This window comes from Capricornis sumatraensis, chromosome 1 (assembly GCF_032405125.1).
Source record: "Capricornis sumatraensis isolate serow.1 chromosome 1, serow.2, whole genome shotgun sequence".
NCBI lineage: Eukaryota > Metazoa > Chordata > Mammalia > Artiodactyla > Bovidae > Capricornis > Capricornis sumatraensis.
The window spans coordinates 90,144,342-90,166,826 of record NC_091069.1 but is presented as its reverse complement, the minus strand read 5'-3'; the positions used below and the strand labels follow the sequence as shown (position 1 = coordinate 90,166,826).

General features: G+C 37.2%; 1 protein-coding gene across 1 annotated transcript; it reads right to left on the bottom strand.

Annotated features, from left to right (window-relative positions):
* Nucleotides 1–5,876: 5,876 nt before the first annotated feature.
* Nucleotides 5,877–21,970, bottom strand: FAM98A (family with sequence similarity 98 member A). Its single transcript, XM_068969879.1, has 8 exons — nucleotides 21,866–21,970; nucleotides 18,513–18,661; nucleotides 16,251–16,385; nucleotides 12,581–12,765; nucleotides 11,479–11,559; nucleotides 10,822–10,938; nucleotides 8,403–8,570; nucleotides 5,877–8,307 (listed from the first exon to the last, which is right to left on the bottom strand). The coding sequence occupies exons 1-8, from the start codon at nucleotides 21,916–21,918 to the stop codon at nucleotides 7,639–7,641; spliced, it is 1,557 nt and encodes a 518-aa protein (XP_068825980.1). The 5' UTR covers nucleotides 21,919–21,970; the 3' UTR covers nucleotides 5,877–7,638.
* Nucleotides 21,971–22,485: the final 515 nt, after the last annotated feature.

The window sequence follows — 22,485 nt, the reverse complement described above, 5'->3', positions numbered from 1 at the left end:
AGGGGCAAAAGTGAGATTTCTTTGAATAACTTTCTCCTACATTTTAAATTTTGATCCATGTTATTACCTATTCAAAAGTTAAATAATCGTAATAAAAGAATGGCACAGACCCTCCTTGGGCTTCCCTGGTGGCTCAGTGGTCAAGAATCTGCCTGCAATGCAGGAAATGCAGTTTCCATCCCAGGGTCAGGAAGATCCCCTGGAGAAGGAAATGGCAATCCACTGCAGTACTCTTGCTGGGAAATCCCATGGACCCAGAAGCCTGGCATGCTACAGTCCCTGGGGTCACAAAAAGTCAGGCAAGACTTAGTGACTGAGCACAGGGGCATGGACTAACCCTCCTTAGGGTCTGTGTCACACAGGAACAATATTGGGGCAAGGTGAACAGTGACAAATGCCCCTTTGCAACAAATTCCTAAGAATGACTACAGAAGAACGCATAGTTATGCTTTTAATAATCACTTAACGAAACAGAAAAATGATAGAAATAGGTATTAGCAGAACTGAGACAAGAACCATTTTTTTCCAGCTCCTAATATGGTTCTCTTTCCAGTATATCACACTATTATCCTTATTTTTCCCATGGCTAAAATGACTTTAAAGGTGGTGTTCTATACACTCCAAAGACAGAGCTTATATTTTCAAATAGGGGCTGGTCTGGTATATAATATACAAGGAGAGACTTCTTTGGTTCAGGACGATGCATTAGAAATGAATTATTCCTCAAACACACATGAAGACATTTATCAATCAGAAATTAGTTTATCAATTTAAGCCTTTCTAATCATCTGGACATTTTTAAGTTTATATATGTTTTATCATGTTTAAATGTTTTTTGTTTTCTGTAAAATAAAATGAATATTGATAGTGATCAGAATACATATCTCATGATGATTTGATAAAATCAGTTCTATCTTATTTAAGGCATAAAGACCCCTGAAAATCACTTAACATTTTTCCCATGAATTTTACTCCAATGTGTCTCAATAGATTATGTAAAATAGTCTGTTTATATATTTAAAAGAATCCATATGATTAACCAGTACTCTTTCGGTTGCTCTGAACTGTGTCTCTAGATGGGTCAATTCGTAAGAGGAAGATGTGGGATGTATTTTGGAACTTTTTATTTTTGCAAAGTGGGAAAACTTATTTTCTCAGCTCATTTTAGGAAAGAATACTTGTGAAAAATGAGGATTTTAAATTTATTCTTTTGCCTAAAGCAATCCGTTCAAGCAGCATATCCCTTGCAATGACTGTTTTCTTGCTTATTCCATTTTGGAAAAACATTATGCTAAATCACAGACATCAACTTACCTTCTTTAGATGGATTTTTGATGGGAAAAAAAAAAAAGATGCTCACCTAGAGGGAACACTCAAAAGAGATATAAAAATAATTCTGTAACATGAGCCAATGAACAATGAGTCTCCTAATTTTCAACTCACTCCCTTGGTTTTCCTTGATGATGCTGTTACAAGGCTGTTCTAAACACACACTAAATACATTGGAAAAGAATTCTCATGTCAGACCAAAAAAAAAAAGAACAAAAATCTAAAAAGCAAAAGGATGTATAGTGACTGTCCATCATAGGCTCTGTATGTGCAGGCAATTGGGATATTTTAGGCTGTTTTGAAATTGTAGAAAAGAGAGAATGCTAGGTACTTCTTTGCAATATTTGTTTCAAAATGAAACAAGTAGAGAAAAGAGCTATAATCTCAGGTTCTGTTGAAGGTATTCTGGAGTATTAATTACCTCTGTAGTGATAACTGCTAAACACTGAATACCTATTATGTACCATACACTATGGTAGGCACTTAACACAGATTATCACACTTAAACCACATACTTGTCCTATGCAGGTGGGAACTGCTATCCAGATTTTCCAGATAGGAAGATTATTTATGGTTTGTTGGTGATGTTTAGTTGAGAAGTCATGTCCTACTCTTTGTGACCCCGTGGACTGTAGCCCACCAGAATCCTCTGTCCACAGGATTCTCCAGGCAAGAATATGGAGTGGGTTACCATTTCCTTCCTGTCTTTCCTCCTTATATTTCCTTCAGGGGATCTTCCCGACGCAGGAATTGAACCTGCGTCTCCTGCACTGGCAGGCAGATTCTTTACTGCTGAGCCACTAGGGAACCCCAGTATAGTTTAACTAAATTAAATAACTTGCTCAAGGTCACAGAGCTAGTGTACCAGGTTCTGAATCCAGATTACCTGCCTCTAGGTGTTCTAAATAAATCATTAGATAAGTACTTCTTGCAACCAGCCACTGCTTTAGAATTTTAACAGATACATATTCATAGCTCTAGTTTGTTACAGAGAAAGTGCCTCTGGGGAAACATGTTTTCAATCACTTTTGTTTTTCCATAGCAAGCACTTCAGTAACTGGATAAGAAGTTAACTGATAGCAGCCCTACAAGATATCAAGGGCTTCTCAGGTGGTGCTAGTGGTCAAGAAACTGCTACCAATGCAGGAGACACAGAGATGCAGGTTCAATCCCTGGGTCAGGAAGATCCCCTGGAGGAGGGCATGGCAACCCACTCTAGTGTTCTTGCCTGGAGAAGCCCATGGACAGAGCAGCCTGGCAGGCTACAGTCCATAGGGCTGCAAAGAGTCAGACACAACTGAAGTGACTTAGCATACAGCACACACATATAAGATATTAAACTGTTTATAGATCATCGTCATTGTAAATAAGATTATCGAATAGCCCTTTCTCATCCCTTTAGGTTAGGGTTTACTTTCTACTTGTTTCATTCGAAATGTTTAAATAAATTTCTGATAATTGGAAGATTAGCTAGAATGAAACAAATTTTTCTGTAGTTTCATGTTAGTGCAGTCGACTTGTGACTGGTCTTCTATACCACACAACTGGTCTCTACTGAACCAATTAAAAGTGAACAAATTATTTTAAAAAAAGAAAATACAGCACACACACACAAAAAAACTAGTCATATTGATTTCTTAAACAAAAAAACCTTATAATTTTACTTCCTAAATATTTCCTCAATTTGTCCTTTTGCTCTATTATGCTATATTAATTTAAGCTCTAAGCTCCTCATTTCAATCTTTTCCTCCCTCCTTAAATTGATTCTCTACTTCTTAGCCAGTGATTATTATACAGAATCCAAAACTGACCAGGCTACAAGCCTCAGCATACCAAGGCACATACATTAGATTCAATTTACTTAGGAAAGTATATAGAGCCCTCCATAACCTGACCCCTGCAACCTTCCCAACTTCTCCAGGCAATTTCCACCTCATATGAGCAATTCTGACCCTGTGCTAGCCTAACACCCTGGTACAATATTCAGTTTTTATTATCTTATGATACAATCATCTATTTCTGGCTCTGCCTCTGGACATCTTCCAAGGCAGGGACTTTCTGACCTTTGTGCTTCAAATATCCAACATGATGCCTGAATAGAGCAGCATTCAAGTGCTTACTGAAGTGCAGGCCTCTCTTATTGAGGAAAGTATAGAAATTTAACAGGTACTGGTCATTTTCATAGACTTTCCCCCTAAGGTTTTCCCTCAAATTCCTAGGAAATATGTTAAATTTCTTTTTTTCTCCATTCACACCCTAGGCTTCTGCATTTACATTTAGTGGGCAGTGAATGATTTACTATGGAAGTTCTCACGCCAACTGTTAAGTTTATGCAACGTCTTTAGCAACACAATTTTGCAGGCGACTCAAAACACCCAAGGTGAAGGAGAGTTTCAACACTGATATACATACCTGGTTAAACACTGACCTGAAGCCTTGGAACTCATTAACCTATACAAATGTGGATGTGTAGCACTGACTGAGCAACACATAGCATTTCTAGTGACTACCATCATATTAATGGAAAATGAGAGAAACAAGTAGGGGGAAAAGAGCTTTAGATAATATTAGATACCCTGTGATGAATGTATTTTTAAATTAGGTAAACTGAATAGTCCTATTTAAAAAAAATTTTGAATCAAATACCATCCAGGTTACCTAAAGGGGGAGATGGTTAAGTAGTATACACACATTAAAAATCTATTTTCAAAATAGTGTAACACAGGCAAATAAAGTGTCCAAAATGGTAGGATGGGCACAACAAAAAAAATCTCAGTGTAAGAATGTAAATGACCTGGGCAGTGGAAAAACATCCAAGTATGTAGGTTTGAATAACACAGGTCCACTTAAATGTGGATTTTTTTTCAATGAATACAGTGCTATACAATCTGCAGCTCAATGCACAGTGCAGAGGGTCAGCGACCCTAATTCCTGCATTGTTCAAAGATCAGCTGTACATAGAAACGAACTTAAATGCTTTCCCTCAGCATGAATTTATTTAACTCTATTCTAGTTGGATGTGTTAAGAAAGAAATTTCCACCTCTACCCTCCTTGAGTTCTTGCGGACTAATAATAAAATTGACCTAAGACAGATTAGTAGGAGAAAAAGAAACAAGTTTTAATTTCTGCATGCTGAGGTCTCACAGAAATGGAACCCAGCCAAAGTCAGCTTTTATGTTTTAGATAAAAGGAAAAAAAATTTTTTGTGTGAGGAATTAATAGGACAAAGAAAGTCAGGTTTGGGGCACTTAATTAGTGAAAACTCTAAGCAGTTTGGGCTTGGGGTAGTAAATTAAAGAAGTAACAAGGTTGTTTCTATGGGCTTCTCAACCTGAATTCCCTATCTTCCACAAATAGGGTGTCCTTCTATCTTTAGGTGCATGGAGTGTATGTTTCACATGAGACTCATTTCTTGCTTTCTGTCAGACAGAAAGGAGGGTCAGTGTCCCTCCTTTGTTGGCAGTTTCTTAATTTAAAATAATCAACATGCCATTGTGGTATATTTTTGGGGTAGCCAACAGACACTAGTTCTGTTTGGACGTAGAGCAAGAAATAGAAATGGTAGTGGCATATCTCTGGTAATTTTCACAGAAAATGTTGACATCCTGTTCTAGCTCCTGGTAGAGGTGGAAACAAAACACCAACAAAAGTGTACTGTCTGTCTCAGTCTATTAAGAAACAGTATTTTGAGACTTCCCTGGCAGTCCAGCAGTTAAGGCTCAGCACTTTCACTGCAGGGGGTGGGTTACATCCCTGGTTGGGGAACTAAGGTCCCGCATGCTATGCAATGTGGCCAAAATATATATATATATTTTAAGATTTCACATGTCAAAAATTCCCTCCTAAAAATTGTTTCTCCAAGAAATTTCTACATACCCTATACCAGTAAGTTATTATTTTCTACAAATAAAGGTTAAGAACGTATGTAAAATCAACACTCTAAATAAACCTAAGAACTTTAATATAACAAAACTAACTAGTGGTTTGAAATATCCTCTTTCTAGAGTAATAAAATATGTCAAAGAAAAGAAACTAAAAGACAATTCTTTTATGGATTTATAATCTGAAAATAAAGTTCTGATATGAAGCAGAAAGTATAGTGCATTGTCAAGAAATATATCATTTGTTTTCTTATATGCTCACACATGAAAAGTAATCACATAAAAATGACATAAGAAATGTAAGCTATTAACCATAAAAATAAATCAAAATTCTATTTGTCAAAAGAATGAAACACGTTCATTAAGTACATTGTGGAGTCTGATGCTAGAAAACAGATTAAAGCAAACACTAAGGTATGTGTTAATACATTCTAAGATACCATCTTCAGATATAAAACCTTGACAATTTTATTTCTAATAGGAAACTCCTATACATACTAAACATTTAACAGCATAAAGCAGAGACAAACACTTAAAACTTTCAAGATAGAACTTAAAATCTTTAATGATAAATAAAAGCATGTTAAATCATCTTCAAATCTGAACACTTTAGAATGGTAAATTCCAGTTGAAAAATCTAATAAACAGGTAAAATTAACAAAATGATCAAGGCTTTTAAAAATGGTTTAGGCAATCAAAAGAATGTGGTTATCTCAACAGCAAATAGAGTATTTTTAATGGTAAGTTATGAGTTGATTCTTTACTCTAAAAAGCCCAATTTAGTAGGAAAAGGAAATACTATTTCTTCTTACAAACATATATTTATATTTTGAATTCACTTCATTCAAAATGTCTCTCATTCTAAGAATGGGGAAACAAACAAGGCCTCTAAAAGATCAGGGCCATTAAAGGATCTTTGCCTAACATACCGCGTAGCAACAGCTACACCTAGTGGTCAAGGATGAGTAGTGACGTCATCCAGCTATAAAGTGACAGTAAAAGGTAAATTCAGAAATAGCTCTTTTTCAACTTACTTAGGGTAAGGTTTTATCTTTTACCACAAGCTGTATGGTTCAAGGAAACACTTGAGAATATTTGGGGAACAAAGGCCTTAGTTCATAAGCTTGAAGCAAGCGTCCAGAATCAGTTCAGTTCAGTTGTTCAGTCGTGTTTGACTCTTTGCGACCCCATGGACTGCAGCACGCCATGCTTCCCTGTCCATCACCAACTCCTGGAGCTTGCTCAAACTCATCAGTTTAAAAAAAGTGGCTAAAATAAAACTCAAACCAAAGAGAGAACATACAGATACTTTATTGCTCACCTTTCACACAAAGCACACCTCCAGCCGTTTTCTTTCACAGCTTGACAATATTTACGTGTACAAAAACCCAGCAAGAAGCGTCATGTAGATTTCAGTAAAGGTGAGTGTCAAACATCAACTCAGCCAGGCTTTTGTTTTCTGCAGCAATAATAAAGGGCCTCCTGCTCTAAGCAAAAGTCTGTCCTCTTACTCGGTAGTGCATTTCTTTCATTACAAAAAGTCTCCTGCCCAAAGCAAACCAACTTGTATCTGCTGAGCCAGTGGTATTAACTCGTGCATAAAACAAATTTCAGTTTGCTGTTTCTTCTAGCAGATTTCAAGTAAAAATAAAGTTGAAAGAGGAACTTGTTTTGAATGGATGCAGGTCAGTTTGAATTGCTAAACTTAACTAAATGACTACATGTACTATAGGTTCACAACTTAGTTTGCTTTTATAATCTTTATGGATTTTGGCCGTGTTCAAGGTTTTCAGAGTTGAGCATATGGTACAGTATTCTGTCAAAAGGATAAGGCTACTGAATGTGCTATCTGCAGAAGAGCTCATTTAATAGGAACTGACCTTAAAGTTCTATCATGAAGCTAATGTTGCATAACCTCTCTGAATAAAAAGCCAATCAGGGCAGAACTGTGCTTGGAAAATAGGCATTAGAATACTTTAAGGAAAACACACATAAATGGATTGTTAATATGAGGAAGGTTTCCTAGTTGTAAATCTAAAAAAATCTAGAAGAATTCTCATTTTTCAAAACTGCATATTGAAAACATGAAAACTACTTGTTCAAGTAATTTCTTCAGAAAAATACGCATGTTCTGACTGTGGAATTAGTCTACTGGTCAGTTGCAGGCAGTTTTAATTACCTTTTAAGAAATTCTTCATACAAAGGAGAGATATTGTATGTGTTTCTCAAATAAACAGCATTATGTAAGTCCATTTAAAAAAAACCAAAGGAACAGTATTGTATGAAGACCTACAAATGCTTATGCCAAGCAGGAATCTGCCTGTCACCGGTGGTCTCACATTAATTCAAAATCAATGCTGAATTCAGGATTCTGAAACTAAGTTTCTATTACTTGAGCTCTAGCAAAACGTAAGGTTCTATGTAGCCTCAACTAGTATAATGTCTTCCCTGTCCAAATCCAGAATGATTATACTGGTAACCTCCATGCTGGAAGTGCTGTTCAAATTGCCCCCCTTGATGATAATTCTGGCTCCCTCTTCCTCCCCAACCTCCTCCTTGGCCAGCGCGTCCCCCTCGGCCTCCACGACCCCCTCTCCCTCCACGACCCCCGCCTCGATCACCGTGATGCCCACCATCTTGGTATCTATTGTCCTGCTGATATCCACCACCCTGGTATCCACTTCCTGTGTATGTAGATGTCTGGAAGCCACCGTAACCCCCGCCCTGATAGCCACCACTGTGGCCACCGTGATAGCCACTGGACTGGAAACCCGAATCGCGATAACCGCCATCTTGGTAGCCGCCCCCTCCTCCGCTCCCTCCATCTGTCCAGCCTCCTTGGTGCTTATTTCCTCTTCCTCCCCCACGGCCACCGTGGTCGTAGCCACCGCGTCCACCTCTCCCTCCGCCTTGTTGTTCATGACCTCCTCGTCCTCCTCCGTATGAGGAATGTTCATAGCCCCCTCTCCCGCCTCCTCGTCCTCCTGCTGGTTGCTGGGGGCCATCTTGCCTTTTCTGCCACGGTGGCATCTCTGGGGGTGGAGGTTCGATTTCATTGGGCCTACCCCCTCTGTCAGGAACCCTGCCCATCAACACCTGTGGGATAAGAAAGATATTTTAAATTTTAAATTACTGTATTTTAAAAATATAAATAAATGAGTTTGAAAGAAAATTAAAGGTAGTCTTGTCACCTTATTGATGGCACAGGCAGTCTTTTCTCTTATAGAGCCACTGCTCGTCCTTAAGATCTTTGACAAGTCTTGTCTTGCAGCCAAAAGGTGGGCAACAGAAATAGTACTTTTAGGAGATAAGACTGAGCGTTTTGGCTGGTAAACCTTCGCTAATTTTTCTGTTTGACTCTGAAAGAAAGTGTTCAAAGACAAATGTTGGTTTTCAAGATGACACAGAAACATTGATACTAAACAAGTTAAAGATTTTCGAAATGTTTGATGATAGTATTTACTAGGCTCCAAATGAGAGAAAAAGTTACATACTCACCACTGCTCCTATCTAGTGAAGAACTATCTTAGAGTATAGCTGTCGGACCTGCTGATACAACAAGGAATGATAAAGGGGATAGAAGGGGGTATGGAGATAAAGGGGCTTCCCTTTAAGACTGTGGAACAAAAAGGTTTCCCATGCCATTGGTCTCAAATGCCTTCACTTTATCTGTATCTTTTAAACAGATAAAATGAAGGCATTTCTGTTATAAATAAGAAAAAGAGAGTCTACTTTATAACCACTTAGTAGAAGTACATTTAATGTATTTGTAACATAAGATCACAAAAGATGAATGAACAAAGGATATAAAGAGCAAGTTTACACAAGATAAAATAAAGTTCCAATAAGTATAAAACATGTTTTCCATACAGGATCAATAAATGCAAATTAAAGTAACCTAAATGTGGGGAAACAACAAATTCTTACCTATTAAATTTTGGAAGCAACAGCTACAGCTACAATACATAGGAAAATAGCACAAGAACAAAACGTAATTGCTCAGTCTTTTAGTTACGTGCAGGTACTCAAATATTGATGGTAAAAGTTTAAATTATATTATGTGAAAAGGTATAAAAAGAGATGTTTACTATGATTATATATGTAAAGTAGATAATGCTAAAAATGAAACAGCTATCGTGGTTAAGACAGTGGGATGCTAAATGACTTATTTAAAAAAAAATGTCTTTAATAATTAAAAGGCTAAAGAGATTAGCTTGTCTGGGAAACGTTTTCTGAGTGTCTTATGTTTCATTTCCTTGTGGTCACTATTGTACCTACAGTAAGGGCTCCATCAATCTTTAGGTGAATAGAAACAAACAAGTTTGAGAAAATAGTTTCATATCAGCTTTAAGTAAAACTGATTTTATAATATAATTTCAAAGTGAGATATAAATACATAAATTTCATTACATGAAACAAAAGTTCAAAGAGTAAACAGAAGCTCAGACATACTGCATCAGAACCCCAGAAGTAGAGTCTACTAATGGCAGTGTTAAGACCAGAGTTGCAGTGTTAATACCTTCGGTCAATGCACATCCATCAATCATTGCATGCTTTTCTAGCTGAAAGTTGCAGGTTTTTGTTTTTGAAGTACAGTACTATGCCAACAGTGAAATGACTGTTATCATCAAAGATATTTTAAGAAAGGACTGGTATTTCCTCAACAACAGGCCCAAAAGAGAACAATTTATTCCCTGTGTTACTACTGACTCACTGTGAGATCTCAGGCAAAACCTTCCATTCACTTGGGTATCCATTTGTTTTCAGTTGCAAAATGAGGGGAGTTAAGACTGATCTCTAAGACCCTTTTCCAACACTAAGATATTGTAGTTCAGTAAATATCTACCCCATCAATTTAGCAGCTAAATAGGACTATACTATGGTTTAAAGATTTTAGTTGAAACTAACATTTACTGTATTAGGAAGATAATGGGAGAACTAAATAAAAGCATTTTCTCAGTAAATTAAAGTTCAGAAAAAATCTACTTTTAAAAATGAATGCACCATTAAGGGAACTTCTAACATCAATCTCCACATAAATTCAAGGAATTAGTTCTATTTCAGGGTTCTAAGAAGGTCAAATTAACCAACTGTGCCAATTAATTACCACTTACTGATAAAATAGTAGATAATTTAATAAATATCTGTTGGAATGACCAAGACCTTTACCTGGATTATCTTATTTAAGCTGAAATAAAATGAAGTCTTACTGAACTCTCCAATTCTCTATAAATGGGTCACAATATTTGGTCCTCCAAAATCAATATTTTAAATTTAATTTATTTAATTAGCAAGTTAAACTGTTAGCTTAAAGTAAACAATTTAAAATTTTATTATTTTTAGTAATTTTTAGCTACTCTACTTTCCTCTTACAAATGGATACTTCCAGTAAGGTTTACAACATATAGCTTTGCTGAGAAATATTAAAAAATTGAAAAATAAATGTTTTCACTATTGCTGAATGGTTCCTCAGTAATTCCCTAAAGAAAAACCCCTATATGTATCTCCTACGTATTTCTCTTATAGTCTGCACTATGTCTAAGCTGTGTTAAGTATGTTTAAAGATCGTGTCCAGAAATACTCTGCTCTTTTCAGTGATTTTATGTGTACCTTGGCTCTGTCAGACCAGCCAAAAGACTGGACGGTGACATCCAAACGTTTTATTAGCAGCTTTCTCCGAACTTCATATTCATTGGCCACAGCTTGGTTAATTGCTTCTATCTTTTCCTGAAACAAAATTAAAAAGACCAGTTAGAATTTAAATCTGCTTGACCCCCTATTCCAAAAGGGGAGAAACTGCTTCATTCACAACTGAATGCCCAGCACTCAGCACAAAATGATTTAGGTTATATAATAAACAGAATAATAAGTTATAATAAACTAACGAAATGACAGGCATAATAATGTCATCTCAAAATAGAATAAAGGATATGTAAGTACAAAATTCTCATTTAGTTTTCCTATAACTCACTGTGTGGAGCTCAGCCCAGTGAAGCTTTTGGCTTGAAGGCAACCCATTTGGCAATTAGAAACATGCATCATATTGAACTTCAATTTAATCAGCTGTGTGAAATTTTTTACAAATTATGAAAGAAATACTTTTAACGATACATAAATAAAATTATTTTGGATAAATCTTAAGACTTACAAAAATGATTCTAAGGATGTCCACCATATTAGAGAATATAACTTCAAAGCACAAACATAAATATCCTGAGATAGGTAGATGGCTCCTTACAAAGTTTACTCAGGATGCTCACTACTCACCCAGTGGGCCGGTCCCATTGGCTTCTTCAATAAAGGCTTTCCCACATGATTAGGTGGAACTTTTGCTAATGTTTCCTTTAACTGACACAAAAACATAAATGAATGAATAAACAAATCTAAAGGTAAAACACATCCTCCTCATCTTCCCAACTCCCATCATATCCTGCCATCAAAAGAAGATTCCTGACAGAGGCAAAGGTGGAGGATGTTTTGAAATGTACAAGACCCACACGATAAAGACACTCACTTGACCCACTCCTCAGGTGTCTATGGAAGTATGAGTCCTTCACTGCACCTAGAACAGTGCCTGACAACAGTGGGCACTCAATATGTATTTGCTGAATGAATGAATGAACACACAGAAAAATATGGACTATGGATACACTGCTGCTCCCCGGTAGAGTTCAGCCAAATTTGTGCATCATGGCGTCCATCTACCCCACAAGGCAAATGTACCAATTCTTAAGAGTCCAGCAGATATGCATATAGAGAATAACTCTGCTATAATAAGTATCATTCTCTTCTGTTCATTAATTTTTTAGTTGAAATTGCTTGTTCCTAATCAATTATATAAAGACTCTTAACTGTTGAAAATATGTGGTATAAAAACAATTCTGACTTATTTTCATGTACTAGATTATATTAGCAGTTAACACAACTAGTTTGTCAAATAAAACATGTAAGACTTAAAGTGACTGGATTAAAATCCCAAAACATTTACATCCTTTTCTGTCCAGTCAATGGGGAGAATGGTGGTAAAATTTAATGATAAAGACCTTAAAATTAATTGTATTGAAGTTCAATGATAAAATAAGTTTTAAATGGACATAAGTCCTAATTTTCTTTACATTATTTCTAGTTTATTTCAGTTTATAAATCAAGGTGCAAAGGTTCCTTTTTGAAAAAGAAACATGTTTTAAAACAATAGTAAAATACCAATTTTTCTTGAAGGTATCTAGGATTTAAAATGCAAAACTCATTAGTAACAATCACTTAAAAATATGTACATTAGGTTCCCATTAAGAGAAATTAACTTGCTTCATTTCAAACAACTGTAGGACTATGCCTTTAATACACTACAATCTGGTACTAATGGTCTTACTTTTTTTTCAATCCCGCTGAAGAATTGGAACATAGTTATATTGGCTGGAGGTTTGGACATTCCTAGAGCAATACATATGCCTTTCAACTCTTGAAAGACCTCACTACCGCCTCCTTCTTGAGCTTTTTTTGGAAGAGTATTCACACAGAGCATTCTGGCAGCTTCTAGTTCTGAGATGAGGTATGCTGAAGTAAACAAAATAAGATTTCAAAATGAGATACAGCTACAATTAATAGTCATAAGTCTGGAGTCACAACTCTATAGACCTAATGATATGTAATAAAGCTGCAAGAATGGATAAAAACAAGAAAGGAAAACCATTTTTTTACCTGAAAATTATGTAACACATAAACTGGTTCTGTAATTCAGTGTTTAACCAATATATGTTTAAAGCCTGATTTAAAAGCAAGCAATTCTTTTTTGAAACCAGAAGATCAAGGTAGATCACATCTTAAAATCTGATTCTTGCATTTCACTATTAAGGAACCTCCAGAACATGGGTTGGCATCTGTTAACAAATTGGCAAAAGATGGCAAGTGGCTAATTTTCAGCAACAGTTTAAAAAGTTATATATATACATATATCTGTATTGTACTTCTCACAACTGATACACACCAGTGATGTAACTATCTTGCCCTCTTACCTTCCAGTACTCAAGTAGTCTGTTTAAGACTGGAGTGAAAGAGTATTTTTAAGTAGTTAAAGCTTCACTTACAAGAGAAGGGGGAAGGTACTAAATTTACAAACATCCCTTTTTCATACATGTTCTCCAGTAGCCTGTCACCCTCTTTCATCTATATTCTTCTTAACATTCCCTTTCCTCCTACATTCCTCATTCTCACCCCCTCCCCTGGGGGAAAAGAAAAAACAACCCCAAACTTTCTAATCATTTCTGGGTGGAGTCGTTTCATATCAATATCATTCCCTTGTTTGTTGACTTCAGCCAGGTATAATGAGGGCTGTAATCTGCTTCAGGTAAATCAGTTGAAGGTAAAAATATTCAATCTTATTCCTTTTTCCTTCCAAAGGACATTTATATTTTTAGATGTTTAATAATCATTGGGATCATAGGATTTCAGGTTATGTGACAAAGTGAGAACCTTCTGACAATATTAGGAAGAGAGCTGGAAAAAGACATTTTCTGGGCTCTTAAGCCCTACAGTAAGTATAAAAGAATGATCAGCTTGAATATCTCATTTCCTACACCCAAGGTGTAATGTGAGAAGTACAGGGGTCATAATTTTAGCAGACCATTTCTGAAAAGCTGCCAAATCCTATTCTAGAATAAACAAGTAAGTTTCTGGAAAGGTCATCCTAAATGGGTTTGATGAATCTTAACATGTTCTGTATAGCAAACTGCATGAGTTAAAAGATCAAAACAGTAAAATCCCACTGCCATGAAAATAATCAACTGTTTTTGCAAATAAGGTTTTACTGGAATGTGGCCACACTCTAAAATTCATTTACATGTCATCTATGGCCACTTATATGCTACAACAGTGGAGTTAAGTCGTTGCCAGACAGCTTATGGCCCACAAAGCAGAAAATATATACTATGTGGCCCTTTAAGAAAAAGTTTGCCAACCCTTGCTCTAGAAAATCATATATATGATTTAATAAATTGGTCTCTAAATTTGGGACAACATAGCTCAGGCATTCCCAAAATTAGTTTACCAACACAATTACCATCAAAAAGCATTAACTGTAACTGGTGTGTTCATAAAATCAGAAAAGGCACTGAAGATATAAAACACAACAAAAAAAGATTATCTCTACTGACAATCTTATTAGAAATAAATAATATATGCATACAAAGATATCAGACTTATATACCTAAGGAAAATATTAATATCCTGACAACCACAAAGGCCAATCAACAGCCACAACAGTTCTTAACCTGACACATGAGAGTTTTTCAGCCACTACAGACTATTAGAGAATACACTATTCTGTTTTACTAACAATTCTAATGAGGTTTAGGACGCAATGTATTAAAAGATTCAATTCAGTAAGGTAGGGTGCTACAAGAAGCAAGTAAAATTATAGCACTGAGATGTGACAACTGAGACTTGGAAAGATGAGAAATATTTATACAGAGTGGAAAGAGAATGAGTACATGTACATAAATGCGTACTAGCATGAGAGGGGATACAAACCGGGGAATATTCAGAAAGAGGAAAGAGCAGAAGCAAAGATAAAGAGAAGGAAGGGAGCAGTGTGTATCTGTGTATGAAGAATTCCAAAAGCAGAGTAAGCTTTAGCTGATTTAGTCATTTAGTTGAGGAGCAAACAGTTGTATATTCTTGAAGAGCTTTTGAGGTAACAGCACATTACAATATAATGTTCAGAACAGTCTGCTTAAGAAACAGGAAAGAGTTAAAGGCATTTTTATAAAATACTTATACTCCAAGTGGTTTTGTATAAGTATCAGGAACAGAAAGACCAAACTCTGAGCTCTCGCAATGAGTTAATTCAGGGTCCTTACTGAGCTTTCCACACAGCTGTTGTCTTCCTATGTAAGATAACATATTCTAAGTGCCAAATATCAGGTATTGGTAAGGATAAGCAGTGCTACAAAGGAAGATTCAGGGAGTATACTGTGGCTGAGCCAGTTATTGAAATTATACGATTTGAAGGATAATGGATGCATGTATAAGGACTACATGCCAGCAATATCAGTATCTAAAGCAATATCTAACAATATGCACCCATCCACCACCCCTATACCTAGTAACAATCATTTGACAAAGGGGAAGTTAAAGTGATTTTAGAATACCTTAGTTCCTCAATATAATGGCTATGAACACACGCTTTTTAAAAAACTTAACATTCAAAATTGGAGTTGCATCATTTTTCAGAAGCCAAAGTTAAAACTGTAAAGACAAACATTTGAAAGATGCTCTGAACTGTGTTTGTCATAATAAGAACTATACTACTCACTTAACCAAAGCGTAATCTAAATGTGTCTCAGAATGCTACAAAAATTCTGAGTTTAAGATGACTGGAGGTTATTTTTTGTAGAGTTTACATAAGGCAATAAACTTTGTGAGTCTACTTACTGTTTCTCAGGGTGAAAAGAAAAATAGTAGTTAGTATATTTAAAAAATAACATAGAAGGAAATAACTTTTCATAAAAATTTACTTCCCAACTGATCAGTAAGTACAGAACAATCCAAATAGTATTCTAGAAATGCTTACATTGTAATTTGACATCTTTACAAACAAAATCGAAATCCACAAATAATTATCCAGCCATAAAGAAATAACAACACAAAATACCTTAAATAATTACATTTTCCATTTACTGTGCCTAGAATGGTTACTGTCCACAAATTAAAAAAAAAAAAAACTTCATTATTTCCATAGTATCTTCCTAGTTGATTTTAGTGTGCTTCTGGTCTAAAACACTGATGTTTGCATGATGCCACACTTGGATAACCCTCTAGCACTAATTTTGGTCATGTCAGGTGAAGAACAGCAGGCTGAGCACCACACCGAATTTAAACTGTAAAAGAGTAGCAATTACGAAAGGATACTGCTACCAGTGCACAAACCCACCATTAGCTTCTTAGTTAGAAATTTTAAACTATGTTTTCTTTAAACCTGTTTTATTAGTCATGGAAAACATAAACAGAAAATAATAGCTACATTCTAGTAGCCATGAACTTACTGAGCAAAAGGAGGCAGTTCTTCTGAATGAGAAGGCGCTTGGTCACATCCCCAGATGTCAGTGAAAGATATGGACAGTTCATCTCCCCTAGTAGCCCACTCACCTCAAGCTGGAATTCTTCAGCTTCACTCGGGCCTTTTAAGAATTAAAATAATCTTATTTAACAAAAATTACTGTTTTCCCCATTGACACAGTAATTATCTGTAAATTGAAAAATTTAATAGTATTTTCCTAACTAAAGTTCCTTTCTATTCTAATCCATCCTTTCTCAAACGACTGCCTATTTGCTTTCAACAGTTTTCATTAGGTTACTACCTTTAATGGATTCCTAAGTTCCACCTCATCCAATCTAATTTTTTCTGTTTGCTTTTAAAGATTCTTCATAGCCTCTCTGCTTGCCCTTTCCAGTATATTAGTAGGAGTAATTCCTATTACTCGTATATAATAGTTACCTATAACCTCCAGAAATTTTCCCTCTGGTTGTGCCAGGCTGGTCTCCTCACCATCCTGGAAATAGGCAGTCTCATTTCTACCTACATGTCCTAACTTAAGTGACTCCCTGTGATTGATATGCCCTCTACCCTCTCTGCCTCTATTAAATCCCAGATATCCAGCAAAGTCCATTGGTCTTGCTCCTTGATGAAACCTTCCCCAAAGCCTGCGACACTCACCAAGTTTCTTTCCCTGTGAACCACAAAGTGAACCATTTAGCTACTGTTCTAATCTCCATTTGTTTTAGTTGCATCTAAAATCCCCATTTGAAGATGGTGAACATGATTTGGATTTCTGTATTCTCATAACATGTCAGATACAGCATTTACTTGGTGAACCAAGAAAAAGCAATGCTCTTCTTCCTTACTGTTTTGATAGTACTCTATCCAGTATTGCAAAGGGGTAAAATTTAACTAATACACTTTGAGAGAGTCACTTGATTTGACTCCATTTTCTCACCTATGAAATGGGAAGAATGCATTATCAGTGTTTTGCAAGCTGTTCTGTGAATTCTAGAATTTCAAAGAACTCTGTTAGAGGGAGCTGGAGAAGAGACAGCTGTGCTCAACGCACTCCCTCTCAACTTCAACTAGAACACCATACTTTCACCTGTTTTGTATTGACTTCTGTATGTTTTCATCTGAACAACAGGGCTCCTGGTTATAAACAGTTACCGTCTAGTATCAGGTATTTTCAAAGGCACCCACAGTCTCTGAAATGTCAGGGAAACAGGCAATGGAAAGAACACTGGCTCCCAAACCTGACTGCTGGGGACTGAAGCCTGCCTGTATCACTTACTGGTTGTGTGACCTCAGGCAAGGGATTTAACCTTTGTGCTTCCTTGTTTGATGTATAAAAGGAAGAATAAAAGCAGCCTGGTAGGGTTGCCCTGGGGTTTAAATGAGTTAACACTTGTAAAGTGCTTAAAATATGGCTAGTGCTCAGTAAGTGTAAGCTGTTGCTACTACTTTCACACTATACTCTCCTTACTAATTACAGTTGGATGCAACTGACTATACACATTAAATATACTAAATACTAAGAGTAAGCTCTTTGACATGGGATTCCCTAGGAGGAGATTATGTGTATAGTTTTCCACAAGGGTGGATTAGCAAGTGAGCATTTCTCTTTGTTTCCTATTATGGGTTTAACTATGATAGGAGGGAACCAGGTTGTAAGCATCAGGTCCCAAGCTTTTGATTCTTTCACAGCATCTAAACTAGTGCTAAAGCAGTAACAAAACTGACAAATACCAAACAGCTCTCCCCACCATAAATCTGATGATGATGGATCTGATTGTGATGCACCTAGTGATACATTCCTATGACACAGAAAGTTCCTTAATAAGGTGTTTTTTCTCCTCATGTAGAACAGAATTATAATGTATTTACATGCTACATATACTTCTGGAATTTGGTAGTCCTCAGAGAAAAACACTCCAATTTCTAGTTTGGGCCACCAATTTAAGATCTTGTAATTTTTACAAAGAATGAAAAGTTCATGTATACTCTGTCTCCATTTTTTTGTATCTCAGTAAAAGGGTCTTTTCAATTTCCACAAACATCTGTATGACTACATTCTGGTTTTTCAACTTTAGAATCACTTTATCTATAAAAACAATGGAGGGGGAAAAAAACCATTCTGTTTCCTTATGAATTATTTTTTTTACATTTATAAAGAATTTGAAATTTCAGCTGTAATACTGATAATGTTCACTCAAAATACAAACTTATTTTTATATTTGCCACCTAAAACTGAATGTTTACTTACTGTTAGTTGCTTGCACATTTTCCTCTAGTTTACAGAGCACTCTTAATTCAGACACCAACCAAGCACAGAGTTTGGTAAACTCAGGGGAACTGGCTCCAGCAGTGACGGCCTGAGACAGAGCGCCATCTTCTAACAATGGACCCTTGTAACTGGTGAGTAAGAAATTACACTTCAGAAGAACATAAAATCACATCTAATATGTTATAAATACAATATATTCACATTTTATTTGTTTAATTAAGCAATGGCTTAATAAAGCTACAATGACCAATCTCTAAACTTGCATATATAAATAAACCATTAAAAAAACAAGCTAACCCCTTCAAAAATATGTGAATACTGAATAGACTCACATGTACTAGTAAATTATGTCAACCTCTCTACATTTACTGACGCTCACTGTTTCTCACTTTAATTGAATCAGAATTAAAACTAGATTATAAGTGATAAATTATAATATAGTTTGGGCTTCCCTGGTGCTCAGTGGTAAAGAATATACCTGCAATGCAAAAGACACGGGTTTGATCCCTGGGTTGGGAAGATCCCCTGGAGAAGGGCATGGCAACCTACTCCAATATTCTTGCCTGGAGAATCCCACGGACAGAGGGGCCTGGTGGGCTACAATCATAGGGCTGCAAAGCATCCGACACGACCGAAGCAACTGAACATGCACACATGCATGCTATAGTTTACTATTTGAGAAATAAAACTTAAGGTCTTTTCTAGAAGATATTCCAGAAATTAATTAGAGGTTTTAATGATTGTCTTTAAAAGCAAAAACTTGCCAATTATTATCTCCTTCTATATTTAATGATAGTTAAAATTAGTAAGACGTACTAGTAGCAGAGAAATGTCAAGATTAATTTAATAATTGCTGGCAAGTTGATGTTTGGGTGAACTGGTGCAAATGAATCCCAATCCTTTGTAAGGGATTCAAATATAATTTTAAAAAATTATTAAATGTTTAAATATTTATAAAAGACAACAGTAACAATGAACCTCAATCTAGAAAATAGCTAGAATTAAGTATTTTGTCATCCTCAAAGTCATTTTAAAATATACATTTTTCAGAAGGTTATTTTATTTTTTAAATGTAATACTGATAAATACTTATTAAATATGCTCAAGGTAATTTGATATTTAGAGATACAGATATGCCAGAGAAATAACATTCAGTTCTTTTTAAAATATAACTATATGCTTACATATTTAATGGGACAGAAGAAACCTTACACAAAAAAATGAGGTTACATATAGTACAGTCTGGCATCTAGATTTAAAATCAAATTACTATTAGACAGTGAAATAAAAAAAAAAAACAGGCCTAGAAACTTCTCCTCCTGTTACACATTTAAACTTTATTAATTTTTCCCTGCAAGTAATTACTGAATTCCTATTGTGTACCAGGCTAAAAATAAATGATTGTCATTTATTTCTAATTGTTGTTGTTTTTCACTCGCTCAGTCACGTCCGACTTTTTGTGACCCATGGACTAAAGCACTTTCCTGGTCCTTCACTATCTCCCAGTGTTTGCTCAAACTCACGTCCATGGAGTCGGTGACGCCATCCAACCATCTCATCCTCCAACACCTACTTCTCCTGCCCTCAATCTTTCACAGCAAATCCTTGAAAAGTACATGTCATTTAATTAAGGCTAAATTTTAATGGCTGAATGCCACCAAACTAGGCAGTTATATGTTAAAATTTATAGTCAAATTTTCAGAGAATCCCACGGTTTACATTACAACCCATCTCCATGATTTATTTAAATAGAGTTATTATAGTGACAATGACTTAGAAAAACATAGTTAACAGAGAATAAAAGAGCAATAATGGGAAGAAGAGGCATCACTTAATTGTTAAGGGACCTCTATCCCCTCTCTACTTCTCCTTCATCATTGATTTTGAATGCTCTTCCAGGAAGCTTAGGACTTGTTTCCTTTTCCAGTTTTCCTTCCCCACTTCCTCTCCTTTTCCTGGTTGTCCTCAGTTCTCTTCACTGTCTTTTCACAGTGTGAACTTCTCTTCTACCACACTCTCTACCCTTAAGTGCTCAGACCAACACTGTCAACAGAACAAGTGTTCCTCAAAAACGTTTACTGAATGGTTTCATGTCTGACCTCTAGCAGTTTAAAGTTTGAGAAATCCACCAAAAAAACACCATTTCACCGTGTGACTTTTCCATAGGCCCTCATCAAAGAAACAAGCCACCTAAAGCCTAGAATATTCATGAAAATTCAGAGCAAGTTTCAAAGAAAAGTACAATGACAATTCACGTTGACCAAAAAAAGATGATAAGCACTACCATTTCCTTTCCTAAAAATCCGTGCCAGGACAAGTTACTTAAACAGGCAGACGTTGGGAAACCTCATGGTATCCGTTCCTATGTAAGAAAGGTTTTCCACAGCAAGGTAAAACCTAGGGGAAGGTTTTGGTAACGTACCTAAATCTGTTTTTCTTTTCTTTCTTTCCTTTTTTTTGCGGGGGATACCATATCTATAAGCAAATATTTAATCATACAGTTTGTTTCTGGAACCACATTTGGCCCAAGAAATTCTAAGTTCTCAAGTTTTAATTGAGCACCCTGAACTGGGTGACCCAGTGAGATAAGAAACCCTATTGCCAGCTTCTATATACTAATGAATTACGGTTCGGAAACTGTCACGGGGAGAAAAAAAAATGCACAACAAATACAGAGACTTGGTGGGTGAAGATGCCCCTAAGGGAAAGGGCTAATGGAGCTCAATGAAGGACTGTCAGAATCAAGGGAAACTCCCCATGATTCCCAAGAAGGTGGCGACAGGTTAGGTGCACAAGTGAGCTGGCAGGAGGAACGGATGCAGCGCACAGACTTGTGGCTGAGGGAAGCCTGGGTGCATGCAGACATGACTGGGCAAAGGAAATTTTTTTTTTTTGAGAACTGGGGTGGTGTAGGAGTAGGGGTCCAAGACAGGAGCAGGAAGTTTGGAGGACTAGTAGGAAAACAGAAAATCAACTTTGGCAACCTCCAGAGTGAGGGGGTAGGGCAGGAGGATAGGGAGCAAGGAAAGGAGCTCAGGGAGGGTGGTGGCGAGAGCCAGAACCCAGACAATGACACGCATGACTGACAAATGCTGCGGGTAACTCGGCTGCAGGGCGCCCAGGGCAGGCCTAGGGTCGTCGTATCTGGAGGACCCCGACCCGACAGGGCAGGCAGTGGACGTAGCATTGGGGTCCCGGAGCTACATGGAAGCGACAGCCAGGAGCCACGGGATGCGGCGCGGAGAGGCAGGTGTCTCTGACTGAGGCGGAGAAGGAGTTCCCGAGAGGTCTGTAACGTGGGGTTTGGGAAACCGGTGCCCTGGCAGTCTTACCCGAGATCTTCCAACGACTCCAAGATGTCAGTCTCCATGAGGTCACACTCCATGCTACTGTGGTATTCAAATTTCCGAGTCGTCAGGCTCCCCTCTTCGCCGGCAACGCGTACACTCGCGCATGCGCTCCCTCTCCGGAACCTCCAAGTCAACAGCTGGCGCCTCAGCCCCTGCACTGCGCATGTCTGGAGCGTGCGCAAGAAACTCGGTTCCGCCTGTCGCCCTGCCCCGGCGGCTAAAGGATGGCCAGGAGACACCTTTTGCACATGCGTGTTGCTGAATAGTGAAGCCGGCGGCCCCAAGAAGGGCAGGAAGTCTGGCTGCGTGGCAGCTGGGCGTGGGGGCTTAGGCGAGGCGGGGAGCGCGCTAACTTTTTCTAATTGGTGTACGCATGTGCGAGTCGTTGGGTGAGGCAGGTGGGGGAGGCTCGTCGGGGGTGGGGGTCCAAAGATTTGGGTGAGTGCTGGCTGAGAATGAGTCTCTGGGTCTCAAAGAGTCACCAGAGTGGATGTCTGCAGCCAGCTGGCATTTTGTAGCTTTAGCTGTGGGTCATCAGTGCGCTCCGAGAGAGTTCCTTAGCTTAGGGGTAGACGGGCCAAGTGCCGAGAGAATGGGAGAAG